The sequence below is a fragment of the Neovison vison genome, chromosome X (genome assembly GCF_020171115.1).
Source record: "Neovison vison isolate M4711 chromosome X, ASM_NN_V1, whole genome shotgun sequence".
NCBI lineage: Eukaryota > Metazoa > Chordata > Mammalia > Carnivora > Mustelidae > Neogale > Neogale vison.
Window position 1 is genome coordinate 57,526,329 of NC_058105.1, and position 24,577 is coordinate 57,550,905.

The 24,577-nt window shown below is 37.2% G+C and overlaps 1 protein-coding gene across 1 annotated transcript in view; it reads left to right on the forward strand.

Annotated features, from left to right (window-relative positions):
- Nucleotides 1–24,577, forward strand: part of CHM (CHM Rab escort protein) — a 236,081-nt gene that overhangs the window by 94,120 nt on the left and 117,384 nt on the right. The window contains exon 8 of the mRNA XM_044234493.1: nt 1,488–1,713. Coding sequence (XP_044090428.1) covers nt 1,488–1,713 — 226 coding nt within the window. The remainder of the gene's footprint in view (nt 1–1,487; nt 1,714–24,577) is intronic.

Below are 24,577 nucleotides of genomic sequence, written 5' to 3' on the forward strand. Positions count from 1 at the left end.
TTCCCAGGATTACTTTTGCTTGGTATATTGACTAACTCATTTTGACTGATTAAAAAAAAGAGGCTAGATGGTATGAGGAGTGTGAACCACTGTATTAGAGTCTAGTCTTGGCTTTGACCCAAATCATATAGTTACTTCAGAGTCTGTTGAAAATTGAATATCTCAGTATCAGAGCTTTATACTTTTTAGCGCATTGGGCTGGAAACATTATCCAAAATCAGAATATTCTATTGATGTTTCATTTTTAAAGTTACAGTGAGAAATATAGCAGTATTTTTTTTTTACTTGATGGAATATTAGAAGTCAAGCTCTTACTCTTAAAGCTTCATGTCCATAAGATACTGCCAAATCATTCTTCACAGTGGTGTAAACTTATGTTATCTCAGTAAATTTTTATAATCTTTACTTTATTTCTTTTGTAACAGAATTGTATTTCCTACCACTAACAGTCTAGTTACATTTTTTTTCCTCTTCTTTAAATTGGTAGTTTCTGGACGCCTGGGTGGCTCAGTTGGTTGAGCAGCTGCCTTCGGCTCAGGTCATGATCCCAGCGTCCTGGGATCGAGTCCCACATCGGGCTCCTTGCTCGGCAGGGAGCCTGCTTCTCCCTCTGCCTCTGCCTGCCTCTCTGTCTGCCTGTGCTCGCTCTCTCTCCCTCTCTCTCTGACAAATAAATAAATAAAATCTTTTAAAAAAAATAAATTGGTAGTTTCTAGGTCCCTTGTTTTGAGGTGTGATGTAAAGCAGTAACTGGTTCCATTAGCCACACAGAAATTAACTTCATTACTTTTTAGTCATAGTTTATTGTTCTTAGTTTTAGTAAGAAATATACATTTCCAAAAAATTAAGTATCGCTCTATCACTGTTTTCACCAAAATATTGCCGTTTGTCATATGTATTTAATATTTCAAAGTGTAATTATTGACATTATGGGGGCACCTGGGTGGCTCAGTGGGTTAAGCCTCTGCCTTCAGCTCAGGTCATGGTCTCAGGGTCCTGGGATCAAGCCCCGCGTCAGAGTCTCTGCTGAGCGGGGAGCCTGCTTCCCTATCTCTTTCGCCTGCCTCTCTGCCTACTTGTGCTCTCTCTCTCTGTGTGTCAAATAAATAAATAAAATCTTTAAAAAATTTATTGACATTATTTGGAAATTTAAAGATAACAAAGTAAATATTGCCACTTATGTAAACCTATTGTGATGGTTAATGATTATTTAATGTTTTTCTAGTTTTTTTCTTTTAAGTCTGTAAAATACTAAATAAAGATTCATCATTTAAAGCTTGGAAATTGTGCCATTAGTTCAATTAAGATAGTAAAATTGTTTCTAGTTCTTTTTTTCCCTTAACATCTGTGGTCACTGTTCATAATGTAGTATTATACCACTTTGGTCCCTTGCAAAGTGTCTTGAACAGGCTTGATGTATTTTGTGCAGTGTTTTTAAAATGAAGTTTGGTTCTGATTTTAATTGATAAATTTTTATCTTTACATAGCCTATGAGGAGATTACATTTTCCGAGTATTTAAAAACACAGAAATTAACCCCCAACCTCCAGTACTTTGTCCTGCATTCAATTGCAATGACATCAGAGAAAGCCAGCAATACCATAGAGGGCCTCAAAGCTACCAAAAACTTTCTTCACTGTCTTGGACGTTATGGCAACACTCCATTTTTGTTTCCTTTATATGGCCAAGGAGAACTTCCTCAGTGTTTCTGCAGGTAAGATTGACATTGGTTCTCTTGTTTCTTCTTAAGGTAATACTTAAATAATGGATGAAAATTAAAAAGACAAAAATGAGATTTATTCAAGATTTTGTATATGCAAGCATACTTTGTTGTTCTCTTCTTTTATAAATCTCTATATTTGCCTACCTACCTATCTAAATGATATATTCAGTTTGGCCTGTGTGTGAACTTCATAAAATAAAACCCTACAGTAAATTCCTTATTTCACTCAATATTATGTTTCAAAGCATTGTCCTTGTTTTGCATAATTATAGTTATTTTCATTGCTATGTAGTATTCCACTGTGAATACACCATAATGTTTCCGTTTTTCTTTTGGTAGACACAAGGTGTTTCCAGGATTTTTTGTTTTTGTTTTTGTTTTTGTTTGTTTGTTTTCTGCTATTAACATCCTTGTGTATGTTTCAGGATATACATGTTCAAGAATTTCTCTAGGATATATATCTAGGAGTAGAATTTCCAAGTCCTGGGGTATATGAATATTCATACAAGATAGTACCCAAATTTTTCTCCAGAGCATTAAACCAGTTTATCAGTAGATAAGAATTTCCATAGGTCTACATCTCTGCCAATGTTTGTTAGTAGATTTTTAAGTTTTTTTCAATCCAACTCGCATGAAATATCCTCGCATTATACTTTTATTTTGTATTTTGTAGATTACTTATGTGGTGGAGCATCTTCTCATATGGTTATTGGATATTCATGTTTTCTTTTTCGTGAAATGCATGTTTCTATGTTTTTCCCATTTTTCTATTGGGTTATTGTATTTTCCTTATTGATTTATAAGAGTTTTTATTCTGAATACAAATCTTTTCTTAATTGTATGTGTTGTATATATCTTGCTTTATGGTATCCATGATACATGAGGTCATTAAGATTAATGTGGTCAAACATAAAAATCCTTTCTTTTTATATGTAGCACTTTTAAGGCTGTGGAGCAGAGTAGTGAAAAATCTGGGCTATGGAGACAGACTACCTAGATTTAAGTCCTGTCTTCTCCATTCGTTGGCCATGTAGCCTTGAGCAAGTTTCACAGCCTCTCTAGTATGTTTTCAAAGAATCAACTTTGTGGCTTTTTGATTCTTTCTATTATACCTTTTGTTCCTAGTTCGTTCATTTCCATTCGTAATTATCCCTGTTTTGCTTTCTTTGGGTTTTGTTCCACTCATCCCAATCCCCTTTTCTGTCCTTGCCAATTCTTAGGATGAAACCCAATGTTAAATATATATCTTTTTAAAAAATTTTCTAATATAAGCATTTAAGATGATAAAGTACCAACTCCTGTTTTGACTCTTCACAGTTATGTATTATTTTCATTGTCTTTTAGTCCTACATATCTTTTTTTAAGGTTTTATTTTATTTTTTTTAAATTTTTTAATTTATTTGTTTGACAGACAGATTACAAGTAGGCAGAGAGGCAGGCAGAGAGAGAGAGAGGAGGAAGCAGGCTCCCTGCTGAGCAGGGAGCTCGATGCGGGGCTCTATCCCGGGACCCTGGAACCATGACCTGAGCCGAAGGTAGAGGCTTTAACCCACTGAGCCACCCAGGTGCCCCTAGTCCTAAATATTTTAGTTTTCATTTTAATTTTTTCCTTGACCCATGGATTGCTATGAGAAGTTTTATTCTATTTTATTTTATTTTATATTTTATTTTAAAGATTTATTTATTTATTTGACAGAGCACAAGCATGGGGAGCAGGAGAGGGAAAAGCAGAATCTTGGCTGAGCAGGGAGCCCGATGTGGGGCTCGATTCTGGGAGTCTAGGATCATGCCTGAACTGAAAACAGGTGCTTAACTGACTGAGCCATCTAGGCACCCCATTAGGAGAGGTTTTAAAATAGCTGATTTGGTTCATTCTTCTGGTCTTACAATCTAATTTTATTATAGAAAATTAAGTTATGTCTGAAAAATAAGCTTTTTTAAAATTTAAATTCAATTAGCCAACATAGTGTATATCATTAGTTTTTGATATATATTCAGTGATTTATTAGTTGCATATAACACCCAGTGCTTATCACATCACATGCCCTCCTTTAATGTCCATCACCCAGTTACTCCATCTCCCCATCTTCCTCCCTATCCGCAGTCCTCAGTTTATTTCCCCAAGTCAAGAGTCTCTCATGGTTTGTCTCCCTCTTATTTCTTCCCATTCAGTTTTCCCTCCTTTCCCCTATTATTCTCTGCCCTCTTTCTTATATCCCACATATTAGTGAAACCATATGATAATTGTCTATCTCTGATAACATGATACTCTCCACTTCTATCCATGTCATTGTAAGTGGTAGATATTCATCCTTTCTAATGGCTGAGTAATACTCCATTGTATAGACATACACATATTCTCCATTGTATATACATACCACATATTCTTTATCCATTCATCTGTTTAAGGACGTCTCAGCTCCTTCCACAGTATGGCTATTGTGGACATTGCTGCTGTGGAAAATACATTTTTGTGGTGAAAAAATAATGAATAATGTTTTTCTGAAAATAAATAAATTGAAAGAAAAAAGGTAATTCCTTTTTTTAAAAAACGATTTTATTTATTGGTTTGACAGAGATCACAAGCAGGCAGAGAGGCAGGCAGTGAGAGAGAGGAGGAAGCAGGCTCCCCACGGAGCAGAGAGCCCCATGTGGGGCTTGATCCCAGGACCCTGGGATCATGACCTGAGCCAAAGGCAGAGGCTTTAACCTACTGAGCCACCCAGGTGCCCCAATAATACAGTATTTTTGAAATCTCCCATTATGATGTTTGATTTGTCAATTTCTCCCCCAAGTCCTCCATGTTGCCTCTCAGCTTCCTCATATCAGGGAGATCATATGATAATTGTCTTTCTCTGATTGACATATTTTGCTAAGCATAATACCCTCTAGTTCCATCCATGTTGTCACAAATGGTAAGATTTCAGAAAATGGAGTTTTTAACCTCATTTCTATTTTTCCACTAAATTTCTGTATTTCCTTTCCTAATTCAGATCATATTTATATCTTGTAAATACTAATTGGGGTTTGTTGTTTTTAAGGGAAAAGTCACTAAAAAGTTTTGTTTGTCCTATACTGATAAAGAATTTCAAAATCAGACCTTATATGTCTTGGATCCTAGATAAAAAAGACATTTTCCCTGGAAATGATTGTACTCTCTTTTTTTTTAAGATGATTTATTTATTTTAGAGAGAGTGTGAGAGCGAGACCACACGCTTGCACACCTGCTCACATGTGTGCATGCTCACGTGCGCATGAGTTGGTGGGGGGGGGGTTACTGGAGTGGGAGATGGGGAGAGAAGCATTCCAGGTCAAGCCCAGAGCCAGGGATTGATCTCACAGCCCTGCGATTAGGACCTGATCCAAAATCAAGTGTCAGAAGTTCAACTGACTAGCCTCCCAGGTGCCCCTGTACCCTCTTTAAGCCCAAGATTTTATCAGCCTTTTATATCTTTTTTTCCTCTGCAGAGTGTATCTCAGAATTTTGTGTATGATACAGATTTAATGTTTATTATAAAAATTATACCTCACTCTCAGGGAATTATATAATTAAATGTATATGCGTATAGATAGTTGATTAAAAACAAAGCATTTTTCCATTGTTTTTGAAGTAGTATAGTAAACTTTTGGGTGATTCTTTGATAATTAAAGTAAATATGAATTCTGTAAGGTATATAAAATATATATATACTTCTACATATACATAAGTATGTGAATTAAAATAAAAATAAATTAGCCTAGGGATATTAACTTAACTTTACATTTGATTCTCTGTATCATAGTTTATAATTTCATATAAATGTTGTTTTGTTTCTCTCCTAAAGTCGTAACACTACTACCATCTATACATCATAGCCTTCACTTTCTATCACCAGGTTATCAGAATTAGGTGTCACCTGTTCTGTGATTTCTAACCACCATTCTGTATTCTGTTTTATTATAAGCCTAAGCATTTCTCAGCCAGTTAAAGTGGGTAATCATCAAGGCTACTGTTATAAATGGCATGCATGCATATTTATGTGAGGATTCAAAGACATTTGTAAGTCATATCCTTGTATTCTAAATGAATTCTGCATAAACAGTATTACATTTTAACTACTATAGATAACTTTCATGAGTAAACACCCTTTGAGGTTTTTGTCCATTTAAATAGGTATATTTTTTAAAGGATTATTTATTTAAGAGAGAGAGCAAGTGAGCAAGCAGAAGAGGGTCAGAAGGGGAGAGAGATAAGCAGACTCTCCACTCACTGGGCAGCACGAAGCTGGGCTGCATCCAGGATCTTGAGATCATGACCTGAGCTGGACTCTAAGTCAGACATTTAGCCAACTGAACCACCCAGGTACCCTGGTAGTTTTTTTTTTTTAAATAAAAAATATGAAGCTTACTTATTGTATGACTCCTACCCATTAACATGACATAAGTTAGACTGTTTTGGAAGAAAAGTCATTGAAACCTATATATTTTTGTAGTCTAGCAAACCTAGACTTTTCCCTACCATATATTAGTTGGTTAATATTTTTTCTGGCACACTGGATAGGATATATATGCAGTATATAGGTTTTTAGACTCTCACAATATATCTTCCAAACAGAAGTCCTTTTTAAGCCCTGACTAACTTATTTCTGTTATCTGTGTGGTTGGTACCATAGTAGCCTTTAGAACTACTTTCTAGTTCAGACTAGGTTTCACATAATGTGTTATAACCTGTGAAATGGAACAGTACCAGTGGGATCAAACAAACTTCACACTTTTATAATTTTTATTTTTATTTTTTTATAAACATATAATGTATTTTTAGCCCCAGGGGTACATGTCTGTGAATCGCCAGGTTTACACCGTTCACAGCACTCACCATAGCACATACCCTCCCCAATGTCCATAACCCCACCACCCCTTCCCGACCCCCCCCCAGCAACCCTCAGTTTGTTCTGTGAGATTAAGAGTCTCTTATGGTTTGTTTCCCTCCCAATCCCATCTTGTTCCATTTATTCTTTTCCTACCCCCCAAATCCCCCACGTTGCATCTCCACTTCTTCGTATCAGGGAGATCATATGATAGTTGTCTTTCTCCAGTTGACTTATTTCGCTAAGCATAATACCCTCTAGTTCATCCACGTCATCGCAGATGGCAAGATTTCATATCTTTTGATGGCTTCATAGTATTCCATTGTATATATATATACCACATCTTCTTTATCCATTCATCTGTTGATAGACATCTAGGTTCTTTCCATAGTTTGGCTATTGTGGACATTGCTGCTATAAACATTCAGGTGCACGTGCCCCTTCGGATCACTGTGTTTGTATCTTTAGGGTAAATACCCAGTAGTGCAATTGCTGGGTCGTAGGCTAGCTCTATTTTCAACTTCGTGAGGAACCTCCATGCTGTTTTCCAGAGTGGTTGCACCAGCTTGCATTCCCACCAACAGTGTGGGAGGGTTCCCCTTTCTCCACATCCTCGCCAGCATCTGTCATTTCCTGACGTGTTAATTTTAGCCATTCTGACTGGTGTGAGGTGGTATCTCATTGTGGTTTTGATTTGTATTTCCCTGATGCTGAGTAATGTGGAGCATTTTTCATGTGTCTGTTGGCCATCTGGATGTCTTCTTTGCAGAGATGTCTGCCCATTTCTTGATTGGAGTGTTGGTTCTTTGGGTGTTGTTTGCTAAGCTCTCTATAGATTTTGGATACTAGCCCTTTTTCTGATATGTCCTTTGCAAATATCTTCTCCCATTCTGTCAGCTGTCTTTTGGTTTCATTAACTGTTTCCTTTGCTGTGCAAAAGCTTTTGATCTTGATGAAATCCCAATAGTTCTTTTTGCCCTTGCTTCCCTTGCCTTTGGCGATGTTCCTAGGAAGAAGTTGCTGCGCCTGAGGTGGAAGAGATTAGTGCCTGTGTTCTCCTCAAGGATTTTGATGGATTCCTTCCACACATTAAGGTCCTTCATCCATTTTGAGTCTATTTTCATGTGTGGTGTAAGGAAATGGTCCAATTTCATTTTTCTGCATGTGGCTGTCCAATTTTCCCAACACCATTTATTGAAGAGGCTGTCTTTTTTCCATTGGACATTCTTTCCTGCTTGTCGAAGATTAGTTGACCATAGAGTTGAGGGTCTATTTCTGGGCTCTCTATTCTGTTCCATTGATCTATGTGTCTGGTTTTGTGACAGTCCCATACTGTCTTGATGATGACAGCTTTGTAATAGAGCTTGAAAGTCTGGAATTGTGATGCCACCAACTTTGGCTTTCTTTTTCAATATTCCTTTGGCTATTCAAGGTCTTTTCTGGTTCCATATAAATTTTAGGACCATTTGTTCCATTTCTTTGAAAAAATGGATGGTATTTTGATAGGAATTGCATTAAATGTGTAGATTGCTTTAGGTAGAATAGACATTTTCACAATATTTGTTCTTCCAATCCATGAGCATGGAACATTTTTCCATTTCTTTGTGTCTTCCTAGTTTCTTTCATGAGTACTTGGTAGTTTTCTGAGTACCTCCTTGATTAGATTTGGGTTTTCCACATATAGTATCAAACTTCTCACTTTTTATTAGTAGATTTAGACAGCCCAGGGACTGTTACTTGATTTTTATAAAAATAGTGTATTCGGCTGATAATTTACTGGGTAATTCAGTCTTCTATTCTTCAGTGGCCAAGATTTTATGTCCTTTTTTCCTTTAGTAAGATTATTAAAGCATAAACGCTATGTTTTTTTTTTTTACTTTTATCATGTAATATATTGTGTGTGCACACACATGTAGAAATCACCACCAAATACTTTTTACTGGGTGTTTGTACTGAAGTGACATTTTTCTGAATATTGACTGTGGAAAATTGAACAAATGGGAGATCTGCCTCAGGAAATTTTGGAACACATGTTGATCTCTAACTTACAGCTTTTAAAGAGAGAATGAGAGAACACCAAAAGTCCAAAATATATGTAAGTTTAAGATTATAGGAACACCATGGAAAGGGAATCTCCCGCTTGATACATTCATTCAGTAATAGCTTGAAGAATAATGCCTATAAGGGGCCATATAGATGCTCCTCTGATTTTGTTATAATCATGGAATTTGTTTTTTAATATAAATTGGAAGGTATTTTATATTGTTTTATCTTTTTCCTCTGCTTTATTGTTATATGTGGAGAACTCCATAGAAGACATCTCTCACACCAAAGTAACCTGCCTATATTATTCTCTAACGACCAACACTTTTTATTCAGGAAATTTTCAGAAATCTAAGAGACATTTGTTATCCTGGCTGAACCTGTTGGAAAACCAAGAGGAATGTTAAATTTGGCCAAAGACTCTACCAATGGAAAATTTTATGAGTTTATGTATTCAACTGCATGTGAAGTCATAGCAAAATTGAGATGACTTCTCAAAGTCTGCGCACAGTATTCTTGCCCTTCTACCCACATAAGTATGGGTTAGATTATAGATCTAGATACTTTAAGAGTACATTATTATTTCCCTTTAATAGAATTCTCTTTAATTTCTTTTCTTGTAAAATTCTCCCTACTATTCTGGTAGTAATATAACAAAAAAAATTAGAATTGAAAGAATGCTTTCATTCTGTTTTGACTGCTCCAGTTTTATAGATGAGGGAAGATAAAAACTGGCTGAGGCTAGAAACCAGATTTCCTGGTATGCTTTCTTCATGACTTACCTCTTAAATAATCTCATACAGTTTTTAAAAAAGATTTTATTTCTTTTTTTGAGAAAGAGAGAGAACAAACAGGGAAGAGCAGAGGGAGAGGGACAAGCAGACTCCACACTGAGCATAGAACCCAACTTGGGACTCAATCCCATGACTCTTTTTAATGTGTTGTTGGATCCTGTTGGCTAGGATCTTGTTGAGAATCTTAGCATCCATATTCATCAGTGATATTGGTCTGAAATTCTCCTTTTTGGTATGGTCCTTGCCTGGTTTGGGGATCAGGGTAATGCTGGCTTCATAGAAAGAGTCTGGAAGTTTTCCTTCTGCTTCAATTTTTTGAAACAGCTTCAGGAGAATAGGTGTTATTTCTTCTTTGAAGGTTTGGTAGAATTCCCCAGGGAATCCGTCAGGTCCTGGGCTCTTGTTTTTTGGGAGATTTTTGATCACTGCTTCAATCTCGTTATTAGATATCGGTCTATTCAGGTTGTCGATTTCTTCCTGGTTCAATTTTGGTAGTTTATATTTTTCCAGGAATGCATCCATTTCATCTAGGTTGCTAAGCTTATTGGCATATAACTGTTCGTAATAACTTCTGATGATTGTTTCTACTTCCTTGGTGTTAGTTGTGATCTCTCCCTTTTCATTCATAATTTTATGAATTTGGGATATCTCTCTTTTCTTTCGGATTAGTGTAGCCAGTGGCTTATCGATCTTATTGATTCTTTCAAAAAACCAGCTTCTAGTTTCATTGATACGTTCTACTGTATCTCTGGTTTCTCCCTCATTGATCTCAGCTCTAATCTTGATGATTTCCCTTCTTATGTGTGGAGTTGGTTTGATTTGTTGTTGATCCTGACTCTGAAATAATGACCTGAACTGAAATCAAGTTGAGAGCCACCCAGGTGCCCCACAATTTTTAAACGTTTTCTGAAAAAATTAAAAGGAGATAGTTAATGAAAATGTTATTTAGGGGGATTAAAAAAAACATTTATGGTATTTATCAGCTTTTAACAACTTGTAATTTTCTATGCTTTCTTTTATTACTGTTAATACATAGTGACTTCCCCAAAAAAGGCAGGTGAGACTAAGGGTCATTCTTATAGTATTCTTAGAAATGTTTTCCAATTCTGTGCCCAGTAGGAAATAGTTTAGATGAATAAAGAAATTCTTTCAACTTCCCCCATTTTGACCTAATAGATAAAGGTAAAAGGAAAAACAGATCATGAGCAAATAAATTTCCCCGTCACCCATATAATTTGTATGTTTGCATTTGATAAACACTAATGTAGATGAGCCCAGTAGCAGCTAGATTTTATATGTTTTGGAGGCTAGTTACCTTTCCTGTGTTTGATGCTCCCAACCCCATTGGTTCCTCGCCCCCTACCTCAGTGTCATAGGTAGAACTCCATGATACACCTAAAAAACGTGTGGAAATGACCTGTATCTAATTGGTAGATTTGACTAGTCCAAATTGTATGTGTAAAGCTTGATTATTGAATTGAGCCTTAAATATTTGAAATTAAATGTTTAAAAATTGCCAAAGTGAATTCAACAGAAACATTAATTAAATGAATATTGAATGCATAAAACTTATGGTTAAGTAAGAAATATATTCATTGTGGATCACTACACACTATTGTTTTGCAACACTGCAGCTGAGTAAAGCTGCAGTGAGATATGCTATGCCAAAGGTTCTTAATCTAAGGTTTATGGGTCCTTGGAATTTATATACAAAATGTTCTATGTGGATCTTTATGAAAGGAATTCAAAGTTTTATCAGATTTTTATATTCATCCATGACCTAAAAACAAGGAGTGAAAACTATTATAAATTTTCAATAAAAGAAAACATTATTTCTTACTCAGATAATAATTCCTTAGGAGCTTATGAAAAGAAGAAGTCCTAAAAAGTTTATAGTAGAGTTGTTCCTGAGGTATAAATACAAGAAAAGGATGGGAAAACTTGGAAAATGTTGCTGTTGGAACTGTAATTTACAGGCATCTGTTGGGATAGATGGAAGCAGATATTTATGCTCTAGTGTTGTGAAGTAGAAGTAGTTAAGTATAGTATATGAACAAGAGGGTACATTTTAGAGCCAGACCAATGGGGATAAAATCCTGGTTCTGCCATTTATTGTTGTGTATTCTTCGGGCCAATTATTTAATCTCTCTGTGATCCAGTTTCCTTATTTTTCATGGGGGTGATAATAGCGTCTACCTCATAGGTTACAAGGGTGAAATTGAATTAATATCTAGAAAGTGGTTAAAACATTGATTGCCTTGGTGTACTACATAACTACATAAGTGTTAGCTGTTTTTACTATTACTCTTTTTTTCCCAATTTATTTATTTTCAGAAAAACAGTATTCATTATTTTTTCACCACACCCAGTGCTCCATGCAAGCTGTGCCTTCTATAATACCCACCACCTGGTACCCCAACCTCCCACCCCCCCGACACTTCAAACCCCTCAGACTGTTTTTCAGAGTCCATAGTCTCTCATGGTTCAGCTCCCCTTCCAATTTACCCAAATTCCCTACTCCTCTCTAACGCCCCTTGTCCTCCATGCTATTGGTTATGCTCCACAAATGAGTGAAACCATATGATAATTGACTCTCTCTGCTTGACTGATTTCACTCAGCATAATCTCTTCCAGTCCCGTCCATGTTGCTACAAAAGTTGGATATTCGTCCTTTCTGATGGAGGCATAATACTCCATAGTGTATATGGACCACATCTTCCTTATCCATTCATCCGTTGAAGGGCATCGTGGTTCTTTCCATAGTTTGGCGACTGTTGCCATTGCTGCTATAAACATTGGGGTACAGATGGCCCTTCTTTTCACGACATCTGTATCTTTGGGGTAAATACCCAGGAGTGCAATTGCAGGGTCGTAGGGAAGCTCTATTTTTAATTTCTTGAGGAATCTCCACACTGTTCTCCAAAGAGGCTGCACCAACTTGCATTCCCACCAACAGTGTAAGAGGGTTCCCCTTTCTCCACATCCTCTCCAACATATGCTGTTTCCTGTTTTGTTAATTTTGGCCATTCTAACTGGTGTAAGGTGATATCTCAATGTGGTTTTAATTTGAATCTCCCTGAGGGCTAATGATGATGAGCATTTTTTCATGTGTCTGATAGCCATTTGTATTTCTTGATTGGAGAAGTGTCTGTTCATATCTTCTGCCCATTTTTTGATGTGTTTGTCTGTTTCGTGTGGGTTGAGTTTGAGGAGTTCATTATAGATCCTGGATATCAACCTTTTGTCTGTACTGTCATTTGCAAATATCTTCTCCCATTCCGTGGGCTGCCTCTTTGTTTTTTTGACTGTTTCCTTTGCTGTGCAGAAGCTTTTGATTTTGATGAAGTCCCAGAAGTTTATTTTCGCTTTTGTTTCCTTTGCCTTTGGAGACGTATCTTGAAAGAAGTTGCTGTGGCTGATATCAAAGAGATTACTGCCTATGTTCTCCTCTAGGATTCTGATAGATTCCTGTCTCACGTTGAGGTCTTTTATCCATTTTGAGTTGATCTTTGTGTACGGTGTAAGAGAATGGTCGAGTTTCATTCTTCTACATATAGCTTCCCAGTTTTCCCAGCACCATTTATTGAAGAGACTGTCTTTTTTCCACTGTATATTTTTTCCTGTTTTGTCGAAGATTAATTGACCATAGAGTTGAGGGTCCATATCAGGGCTCTCTACTCTGTTCCACTGGTCTATGTGTCTGTTTTTATGCCAGTACCATGCTGTCTTGGTGATCACAGCTTTGTAATAAAGCTTGAAATCAGGTAAGGTGATGCCGCCAGCTTTATTTTTGTTTTTCAACATTTCCTTAGCGATTCGGGGTCTCTTCTGATTCCATACAAATTTTAGGATTATTTGCTCCAGCTCTTTGAAGAATGCCGGTGGAATTTTGATCGGAATGGCATTAAAAGTATAGATTGCTCTAGGCAGTATAGACATTTTAACAATGTTTATTCTTCCGATCCAAGAGCATGGAATGGTCTTCCATCTTTTTGTGTCTTCTTCAATTTCTTTCATGAGTGTTCTATAGTTCCTCAAGTATAGATACTTTACCTCTTTAGTTAGGTTTATTCCCAGGTATCTTATGGTTCTTGGTGCTATAGTAAATGGAATCGATTCTCTAATTTCCCTTTCTGTATTTTCATTGTTGGTGTATAAGAAAGGCACTGATTTCTGCACATTGACTTTGTATCCTGCCACGCTGCTGAATTGCTGTATGAGTTCTAGTAGTTTGGGGGTGGAGTCTTTTGGGTTTTCCATATAAAGAATCATGTCATCTGCGAAGAGAGAGAGTTTGACTTCTTCATTACCAATTTGGATACCTTTTATTTCTCTCTGTTGTCTGATTGCTGTTGCTAGGACTTCTAATACTATGTTGAACAAGAGTGGTGAAAGTGGGCATCCTTGTCTTGTTCCTGATCTCAATGGGAAGGCTGCAAGCTTTTTCCCATTGAGGATGATATTTGCTGTGGGTCTTTCATAGATAGATTTGATGAGGTTCAGGAATGTTCCCTCTATCCCTATACTTTGAAGCGTTTTAATCAGGAACGGATGTTGGATTTTGTCAAATGCTTTTTCTGCATCAATTGAGAGGACCATGTGGTTCTTCTCTCTTCTAATATTAATTTGTTGTATCACATTGATTGATTTACGAATGTTGAACCATCCTTGTAGCCCAGGGATGAATCCCACCTGATCATGGTGGATAATCTTTTTAATGTGCTGTTGGATCCTGTTGGCTAGGATCTTGTTGAGAATCTTAGCATCCATATTCATCAGTGATATTGGTCTGAAATTCTCCTTTTTGGTATGGTCCTTGCCTGGTTTGGGGATCAGGGTAATGCTGGCTTCATAGAAAGAGTCTGGAAGTTTTCCTTCTGCTTCAATTTTTTGAAACAGCTTCAGGAGAATAGGTGTTATTTCTTCTTTGAAGGTTTGGTAGAATTCCCCAGGGAATCCGTCAGGTCCTGGGCTCTTGTTTTTTGGGAGATTTTTGATCACTGCTTCAATCTCGTTATTAGATATCGGTCTATTCAGGTTGTCGATTTCTTCCTGGTTCAATTTTGGTAGTTTATATTTTTACTATTACTCTTAGTATAACTATAATTATTACTGCTGCTGCTGCTGTTGTAGAATACCATCAGGGTAAGTATGAGGCTGAAAAAGGGAGTGAGCCAGATTTGGCATTCTAATATAGTAGGTCAACAAATTTTTTTTCTGTAAAGGGTCAGATAGTAAATAGTTTTGGCTTTGTAAGACATGTGGTCTCCATTGAAACTATTTGCAGTCATAGACAATATGTAAAAGGATGGACGTGGCTCTGTTCCAGAAGCTTTATTTACAAAATAGGTGGCAGGTTTTCTGACCCTGTTTAATCAGTTCAGTAGTCTTTTATCTACTAAATATAATAATATTTTTAAAAACCCTGATATTAGAAGATATTACAAGATTGCCTTATGCACTGCCTGGTGTACATTAATCATTAAGTATTTGATGGATAAATTAATAATAGGTATTTATAAATTACTGCAAAAAATTGGATGTCAAAGAAGTGGTAGAGCACTTTTCAAAACTTTACCTGTGTCAAAATTTAACACCATTACTGGGGCCGATTCCTAGAGTTTCTGACTTTTAGGTCTGGTGTGAGGCCTGAAAATTTGTATTTCTATTAAGTTTCCAAGTGTTGCTGGTTGTCTAGGGAACACAGCTGAAGAGTAAGTAACCAGGGTAATTTCTCTCTGGGCCCAGTTCTGATAAAGAAGAAGAAGAAAGATTTAGAGTGACAGAAAAGTTGTGAAGAAACATCTATGTCATTTGTTGTAAATTTGATTATTTTCATTTCTTCCCATTTAATTCAACAGCTGTTTTTTTTTATTAACATATAATTTATTATTTGCCGAAGGGATATAGGTCTGTGAATCATCAGGCTTACACACTTCACAGCACTCACCATAGCACATACCCTCCCCAATGTCCATAACCCATCCACCCTCTCCACACACCCCCTCCCCAGCAACCCTCAGGTTCTTTTGTGATTGTCTCCCTCCCGATCCCATCTTGTTTCATTATTTTTCCCTACCCCCAATGACCTCCCCGCCCTTCCTCTCAAATTCCTCATATCAGGGAGCTCATTTGATAATTGTCTTTCTCTGATTGACTTATTTCGCTCAGCATAATACCCTGTAGCTCCATCCATGTCATTGCAAATGGCAGGATTTGGGGTTTTTTTGGTAGCTGCGTAGTATTCCGTGTGTGTGTGTGTATGTGTGTGTGTGTGTGTGTGTGTGTATCACATTTTCGTTATCCATTCATCTGTTGATGGACATCTAGGTTCTTTCCTTAGTTTGGCTATTGTGGACATTGCTGCTGTAAACATTTGAGTGCACTGCTATTTTTTAAAGCATCCATTCTCTGCCTAGTACTTTCCTAGATATAGTAGATGTAAATGAAAAAGAATAATATATAGACTTTTATGTTAATGTCAAGAGTGTTTACTGTAGTTGAGGAAAGAAAATACAAACTTAGGGACCAATTACAAAATAAAAAAAAAAGTATTTCATCAGGTTCCAGAGTGTGTAATGTAGGTATGAATGACATTAGTATTCAGAAATGACCAGAATGAGTCTAAGGAGATATGACATGAAATTAATTTAATCAGGGCTCACAAAATGATACTTTGATGGAGTTACAGGAATCTCAGACTGCTCAGTTAACCTGTCCATTTCCAGAAAATAACAAGAAGATTGGATCCTACTCTGAGCCAAGTATCAGCAATGAGTGGTATAGTCCCACCCATCATTCAGTATGGCCCGATTATGTGAGATACATAATTGTTTTGAGGCTTTTGGTTTAGGCCAGAATTTCTCAATCTCATTTTGCTAGGATACTTGACATTTTTGGCAGGATGATTCTTTGCCGTTTGGGGGTATGGGCTGACCTCTACATAATAGGATGTTTAGCAGTATCCCTAGCCTCTATGCACTAGATGTCACTACCTTCACCCACCTACCCACTTGTGACAGACAAAAATGTCTCCAAACATTGACAGATATCCCCTAAGGGCAAACTAATCCCTGTTTCAGAAATAAAGGGTTAGTCAAGCTCAGTATATATTGAATTGGTATAATCAACTCTAGCCAAAATGTTGAAAGGCAGGGAGAATAAAATATTCTTGCAATTCTTTCTTACAATCTTACTACTCATTTTTTTTTAAAAATCTGGAGCTATGTAAAAATTTTTTTTTAAGATTTTATTTATTTATTTGACAGAGACAGATCACAAGTAGGCAGAGAGGCAGGCAGAGAGAGAGAGGGAAGCAGGCTCCCTGCTGAGCAGAGAGCCCGATGCGGGACTCGATCCCAGGACCCCGAGATCATGACCTGAGCCGAAGGCAGCGGCTTAACCCACTGAGCCACCCAGGCGCCCGCTATGTAAAAATTCTTTAAGGACCAGAATATTTAAAAGATCTTGACATTTGAATCAGTGGAATAATTTATTCATATAATTTAACAAAGTTCTTGACATATAGAAGATGCTAAGTAGCCATTATAAAGCAAATTCTTGGGTAACATATAACTTTAGTAGTTAGAGAAAAAATAAAAATACTGAAAAAAAATTAGGAAACAACACACTTTTATAAAGAAATGCAAGTCCTGTTCCCTACCCTCAAATTCCACCACTTACATTAATGTTGTTCAGTTGCATATCTTCCCATCTTTTCCATGCTTATACAGGCATCTATGTATAAATGTGTATATACATGCATACTTAAAAATATTTTGATGGCTGAGTAATTCTCTGGTATATGGATGTAGACATAGTTCATTCAAATATCTTCCTATTGTTCATATTACTATGCTAAAATTAAGATTATATTTTTGTTATGTAAGATATATAACTTTATATGTAGTATTTTTTTTATTTGGCCTTTTAGCCATCCTTTTAGAAACATGTATCTGACAGCTTAAAAATAAGCAAACTTATAGCCATCCTTTTAGAAACATGTATCTGACAGCTTAAAAATAGCTTTGGAAGGCTGGGTATAGCAAGAGGAGTTCTTCAAATTCAAAGTCCTTAACTTGGCATCCAATACCTGGAATCAATCAGAATACTCTGAAGTTGTATGCCAAATTGTGTGTGATATGCATGGCTGCATTCTAGGGGGGGGTTAATAGTTTTATCATTATATCACGGGAGTCTGTCACCTCTCAAGAAGGTTAAGAGCCACTGAGATGCACTCTCTCAATTGAGAACTGCCTTTATTAAATTTGAAGAGCAATGTTGAATAGGTTAACCAAAAAGTTGTCTCCCAAAAGTTGGAGGGTTGTTGTTTGAATAGAATTTTTATAAATTGTAGAATCCTGGAGGTTGAAAAATGAGCAACATACCTCATTTTCTGAATCTTTTGCATACAGTTTTAAGGACAGCCCTCTAGTTAATAATATTGGCATAGAAATGATACATAAGCTATAGAGGATAAGCATGATTATGTCTTTATGATCATTTGTTTTTCCCTTGAGGAGAGAGTATTGTATGGAATAAACAGCAGGGTGGTGAGATAATCTATCATTTTGAAACCTGTTCTCTGGTGATGGATGGATAGATTGTTAAAGTAACTCAATAATCTTCATTTTTTTCCCAGGTTATTCACAGATCATTGAGCATTGTCGTTAATAAAGCAATGGAATGGTTTTGTGTTGCCTGCATTATTCCTCAGGTTGTGACAGGAAAATACTTTTTTTTTTAAGATTTTATTTATTTATTTGACAGACAGAGATCACAAGTAGGCAGAGAGGCAGGCACAGAGAGAGGAAGGGAAGCAGGCCCCCTGCTGAGCAGAGAGCCTGATGCAGGACTCGATCCCAGGACCCTGAGCCGAAGCCAGCAGCTTAACCCACTGAGCCACCCAGGCGCCCCAGGAAAATACTTTTATTTGGGAATAATGTCGTACTAAAACATATATATACACATATGCATATATATTCACATATATGTATGTTTTTTATATATATTTCTATATTACACACACCAATATGTGTGTGTGTGTGTGTATAAATGGAGCATTTATTGTGACTCTCAGGAAGATATTAGAATTATATTGGCTCCCCAAATTATGTAGTTTGAGTTTTTATTTTAGTAATAGCCTCCTTCAATGGTAGAACTTCAGATACTAGATTATCCTCACACATAGATACAAAAACCCACCCAATTATTTTCTCCCCCGGTTACATAATACATACTACTCCAGATCTTAAAATAATTCTAATAACTTATAGTAGAGTCAAAGGTGGCTGACTTCATATAGGGCAAGAATGGTAATTGAATTTAAGTCCAGTGTTTGGAGCTGGCATTTTAGTGTGATTAAATTGAAAGGTAACACTGTGTTATTACATAGACTAACTTTTTAAGGATCATTCAAAGCAATTCTTGAACTATCTCTTTGGAACCAATGTATTTTTGTGCAAGTGTAATACAAATAGTATGTGAAGTGGGTCTATTTTCAAGCCAATTTAAAAAATAATCCTGAAGGCAGCCAAATTACAAAGATCTAAGTCTTTACTTGTTGGCAAGTATAAGTCTATGTTAGATAGCTGGATTTCCATGTGTTCTCTGCTCTTCCCGTTTAAGTTGTTTTTGTTACAAAGTGATCCATTTTGCGTGATTGCATAGAATTTTAATGAAGCTGTTCATTTCCAACTTTTTCATCAATTTGCTTTCTACTTTGGTAGGGAGTGCTCAAAAAACTGTTTTTGTAAAATTCCTTGTCTTGTTTCATGAAAGTTACAAGGTTTCCCATATGTTACAAAAATACTAGTCTCAGAATTAGATTCCAGTTCTAGCTCTATCATGTTATTATTTGTGTGAACTTGAACATGTCATTTAAATTCTCAGAGCCTCTGTTGTTTCACCTGTATAATGGAGATGGTGATTAAATCTAATCTTAACTCCTGCCCTGGGCCTACTGTGAGACTCAATTCTAATGATGTTAGGGAAAGTGGATTAAAGATTTTCCAACACCAAGTAGAGTATTACAACATAAAAGTTGTATGACTTCATAGTCTTGGTATTTGGAATTCATTTTTTTGTAATTACTGAAACATGCAGACTCTTCATTCACTTTACACAAGCAAGATCTGGTATTTAGAATTTAGTTTTATAATTAAATTACCTTATAGTATGTCCAGTGATAGGTATATTTGCTTTATAAAATGTAGTCCTCCCTGTCTCCTGTAGTTTCTACTACATAGCCTTTTACAAAATGGGTATGCCATATTTTTTTCCCTTACTATTAAATTTGATATATTTTACTCATATGTAGTTAAATGCTTTGAGAGTACTGCTTGGAACTTTGGCTGGCATACAGTAGGTGCTTAATAAATTACTCATTTAAAAAATCGGGGGGCACCTGGGTGGCTCAGTGTGTTAAGCCTCTGCCTTCGGCTCAGGTCGTGATCTCAGGGTCCTGGGATCGAGCCCCACATCGGGCTCTCTGCTCAGCAGGGAACCTACTTCCCCCTCTCTCTCTCTGCCTGCCTCTCTGCCTACTTGTGATCTCTCTCTCTGTCAAATAAATAAAATCTTTTAAAAAAATAAAAACTTGGATTAGAACTTACCTTTGAAAGAAATTAAATATTGCAGGAAAGAAATTAAGTATTGCAGGACAGAAACCATTGTTTTTTCATGTACTAGATAAATGATTTGTGAAAAAGAACTCTTTGTTGGAGCTGAAATAATGAATGCAGCTTTTAGCCATTCCTCTTCCTTACTTCTCTATCGTTTGATGCCTCAACCTCTCTCCTCTTTCTTTCCTACCTCCGGAGCCAAATTAGGCAAGTAGATTCTCACCCAATATAATGAAATAGAATAAAAGTTTTGTCCAAAAAATGTCATTTCTGTGTGGTAAAACTTCACTGATTTTAATCTCACCAAGTCAAGATTCATAATAATTTGAATGTTTTTATTTTGTATCTAAACAGTTTGCTAAACAAATGAATAGTATAAACAGGAAACTGCATGTAGCCTACTCAAGAAACCAAACTAATTTCAGCTGTTTGTAAATGACTCCTGCAGTCTTTAATTCATGCACACTTGGAAGTCATAAACCTGTCATTTATAATTTACACTTACACTGGTATCCCTACATTATTTCATACAGATGCACATGTATTTGTAAATAGCCATATCTTTCAACTTTTTGCTTTCCCATCTAGAGGGTTTTTTGTGTTTTTTTTTAGTTTTTATTTATTTATTTAATTTTAAAAACATTTTATTTATTTATTTGACAGATCACAGGCAGAGAGAGAGAGGAAGGGAAGCAGGCTCCCTGCTGAGCAGAGAGCCCTATGCCCGAGACCGAGACCAGGACCCAAGCTCAAAGCAGAGTCTTTAACCCACTGAGCCACCCAGTCACCCCAATTTTTTTTTTAATTTTAGTTAAATGCAGTGCAATATTCGTTTCACGAGTACAATTCAGTGATTCATCACTTACATAATACCCAGTGCTCATCACTACAAGTGCCCTTTATTAAAGAGGTCCATCATCTAGCCCATCCCCCAGCCACCTCCCTTCACAACCCTCAGTTTGTTCTCTATTGTTAAGAATCTCTTATGATTTGTTTCCCTCTCTCCTTCTCTCCTCTCCCACATCTGGAGTTTTTTAAAAAAGGGATTCACAGTGTGGCTATTTTTCTTTTGACTATATTATAATTTGAAAATATTCATTCTTGAATCTATATAGTCATGGTCCTATATGCATAGACCCATATTCTTCAGGTACATTTAAAAATAGAAGGAATTGGGGCACCTGGGTGGCTCAGTGGGTTACAGCCTCTGCCTTTGGCTCAGGTCATGGTCTCAGGGTCCTGGGATCCAGCCCCACTTCGCTTCGGGCTCTCTGATCAGCAGGGAGCCTGCTTCTTCCTCTCTTTCTGCCTGCCTCTCTGTCTACTTGTGATCTCTGCCTGTCAAATAAGTAAATAAAAAATCGTTAAAAAAAAGTTTGAACTTTATGAAAAAAAAGGAATTAACTCTGAAATAGGCTTTTGAATAATACACATTTATTGAATGAACAATAATCTTAATCCTAATTTTATGTTTTAATGTATCCTGAGAGGTAGTACCATGTAGTTGTTAAAGAGTAGAGGCTCTTAAACCAGACTTTCTGTTTGAATCCTGGCTCTGCCACTTACCTAGTGGTTAAATCCTCTTTTATCAGTTTCCTGCCTTATAAAAAAAGGGAGTTACAATAGTGTCTACTTCTTAGGGTTGTTATGAGTTTTAGGGACGTATTTGCTAAGCTCTCAGAACAGTACCTGGCACAAATAAGCACAGCATGAGTCTTTGTTATATAAAGTGAAATAATTTCCAAACTGTGTTAATTTTCTTGGGCATATATGAATTCACATTCTTTGGTATAGTGGAGTGGTTCCAAATGCCTAATAAATTGAGAGCCAAACTTCTGAGTTTAGTGATTTTGAAGTCAGAACTTTACTGTCAGCCTGTAGTATTCTTGCAGAGGTTGATGGACCAATATTAGAGCTGCCCCTGTCTGAAATCTAGTGCAGTATACCTATTCCCCTCCCTGGAATTAGCTTTCTTATTTGTCCCTTCTTTTTTGAGCTTAGATGTATTTCTTTCAACAAGCAAATACAGATGAAAACAAGCATTAATTTTCATTATACTCCTAAAGAAGAAATAAAAACCACTGTAGAGTGTCTTTCTAGGATATGAATATTTTAGTGCTTGAAATGGGCTCTTACAGATACATCAAGTATGCATCAGAAGAACTTGGTTATCTGTTTCTACATTTTAACTTAAATACTCTGCCCATATGAAACTGTTCTACTTATCTACATACAGTTTCTATTTTTTTTTTAAGATTTTATTTATTTATTTGACAGAGAGAGATCACAAGTAGGCAGAGAGAGAGAGAGGAGAAAGCAGGATCCCCGCCAAGCAGAGAGTCCAATGCAGGACTCGATCCCAGGACCCCAGGACCCCGAGATCATGACCTGAGCCGAAGGCAGAGGCTCAACCCACTGAGCCACCCAGGCGCCCTACAGTTTCTGTTCTGTATTAGACATCTAACGATGTCAAAACTTACACAAAAAAAGAAATACTGGTTTATTTCTGAATAGTTACTGGGGAGAAAATAATTCTCTTTAGAATATAAACTTTTTTTTTTTTTTAAGATTTTATTTATTTATTTATTTGACAGACAGAGATCACAAGGAGGCAGAGAGACAGGCAGAGAGAGAGGAGGAAGCAGGCTCCCTGCTGAGCAGAGAGCCCGACGTGGGGCTCGATCCCAGGACCCTGGGATCACGACCTGAGCCGAAGGCAGAGGCTTTAACCCACTGAGCCACCCAGGCGCCCTACAGTTTCTGTTCTGTATTAGACATCTAACAATGTCAAAACTTACACAAAAAAAGAAATACTGGTTTATTTCTGAATAGTTACTGGGGAGAAAATAATTCTCTTTAGAATATAAACTTTGGAACTGGTATTTTTTTTTTTTTTTAACAGAGAGGGGTGGGGGGAAAGCAGGCTCCCTGCCAAGCAGAGAGCCTGATGCGGGACCCGATCCCAGGACCCTGAGATCATGACCTGAGCCGAAGGCAGAGGCTTAACCCACTGAGCCACCCAGGCGCCCGGAACTGGTATTTTTAAGGCTCCAATAAACACACTGATGTTTATTGATGTTCAGTCAGTTGAACAGACTAAATGTTTCTATTGTTAATCATTCCTATGGAGATGGTCTTAGCCACAGAAATATACTAATAAAATTGTCCTGACCAATTCAGAATGATTTTTTAAATAATTTTTCATTTTATTAACATATAATGTATTATTAGCCCCAGGGGTACAGGTCTGTGAATCGCCAGGTTTACACACTTCACAGCACTCACCATAGCACATACCCTCCCCAATGTCCATAACCCCACCCCCCTTCTCCCAACCCCTCTCCCTCCAGCAACCCTAAGTAAGTCAATCGGAGAAAGACAACTATCATATGATCCCCCTGATATGAGGAAGTGGAGATGCAACATGGGGGGTTAAGGGGGTAGGAGAGGAATAAATGAAATTAGATGGGATTGGGAGGGAGACAAACCAAAAGTGACTCTTAATCTCACAAAACAGAATGATTTTTAAAATACCCTCATAGGGGCGCCTGGGTGGCTCAGTGGGTTAAAGCCTCTGCCTTCAGCTCAGGTCATGATCCCGGGGTCCTGGGATCGAGCCCTGCATCGGGCTCTCTGCTCAGTGGGGAGTCTCCTTCCTCCTCTCTCTCTGCCTGCCTCTCTGCCTACTTGTGATCTGTCAAATAAATAAATAAAAATCTTAAAAAAATAGTGTCTAAGGTATATGAGCTCTAACTCTCTATGTTTCTAGGCTTTTATGTATTTTTTAAAGATTTTATTTATTGAAGACAGAGAGAGAGAGAAGAAAGGGAGAAAGAGGGAGGAGCAGGCTCCCTGCTGAGCAGAGAGCCTACTGTGGGGCTTAGTCCTAGAACCCTAAAATCATGACCGGAGCTGAAGCAAACACTTGCTTAACTGACTGAGCCACTCAGGTGCCCCGGTTTTTATGTATTTTTAAGAGACTTTTAACTCTAGAGAACAAACTGAGGGTTGATGGAAGGAGTTGGGTGGAGGATGGGCTAAATGGGTGATAGGTATTATGGAGGGCACTTGTGATGAGCACTGGGTGTTGTATCTAAGTGACAAATCACTAAATTCTATACCTGAAACCAATTTTACCATATAACTAGAACTTAAAAACTTGAAATTTAAAAAGGTATATTTTCTTTAAAAACATTTTTGAGAGAGAGACAGAGAGCATGAGAGAGGAGAAGGTAAGAGGGAGAAGCAGACTCCTTGTGCACCTGAGAGCCCAATGCAGTACTCGGTCCCAGGACTCAGGGATCACCACCTGAGCTGAAGGCAGTCGCTTAACCAACCGAGCCACCCAGGCACCCTTGATAGCTCTAATGATTTTTTTATTTGACAGAGACCTAGAGAGAGAGCACAAGTAGGCAGAACAGCAGACTGAGGGAGAGGGAGAAGCAGGCTCTCTGCCAAGCAGGGAGCCCAAAGTGGGGCTTGATCCTGAGACTCCAGGATCATGACCCGAGCCAAAGGCAGTCACTTAACCAACTGAGCCACCGAGGCA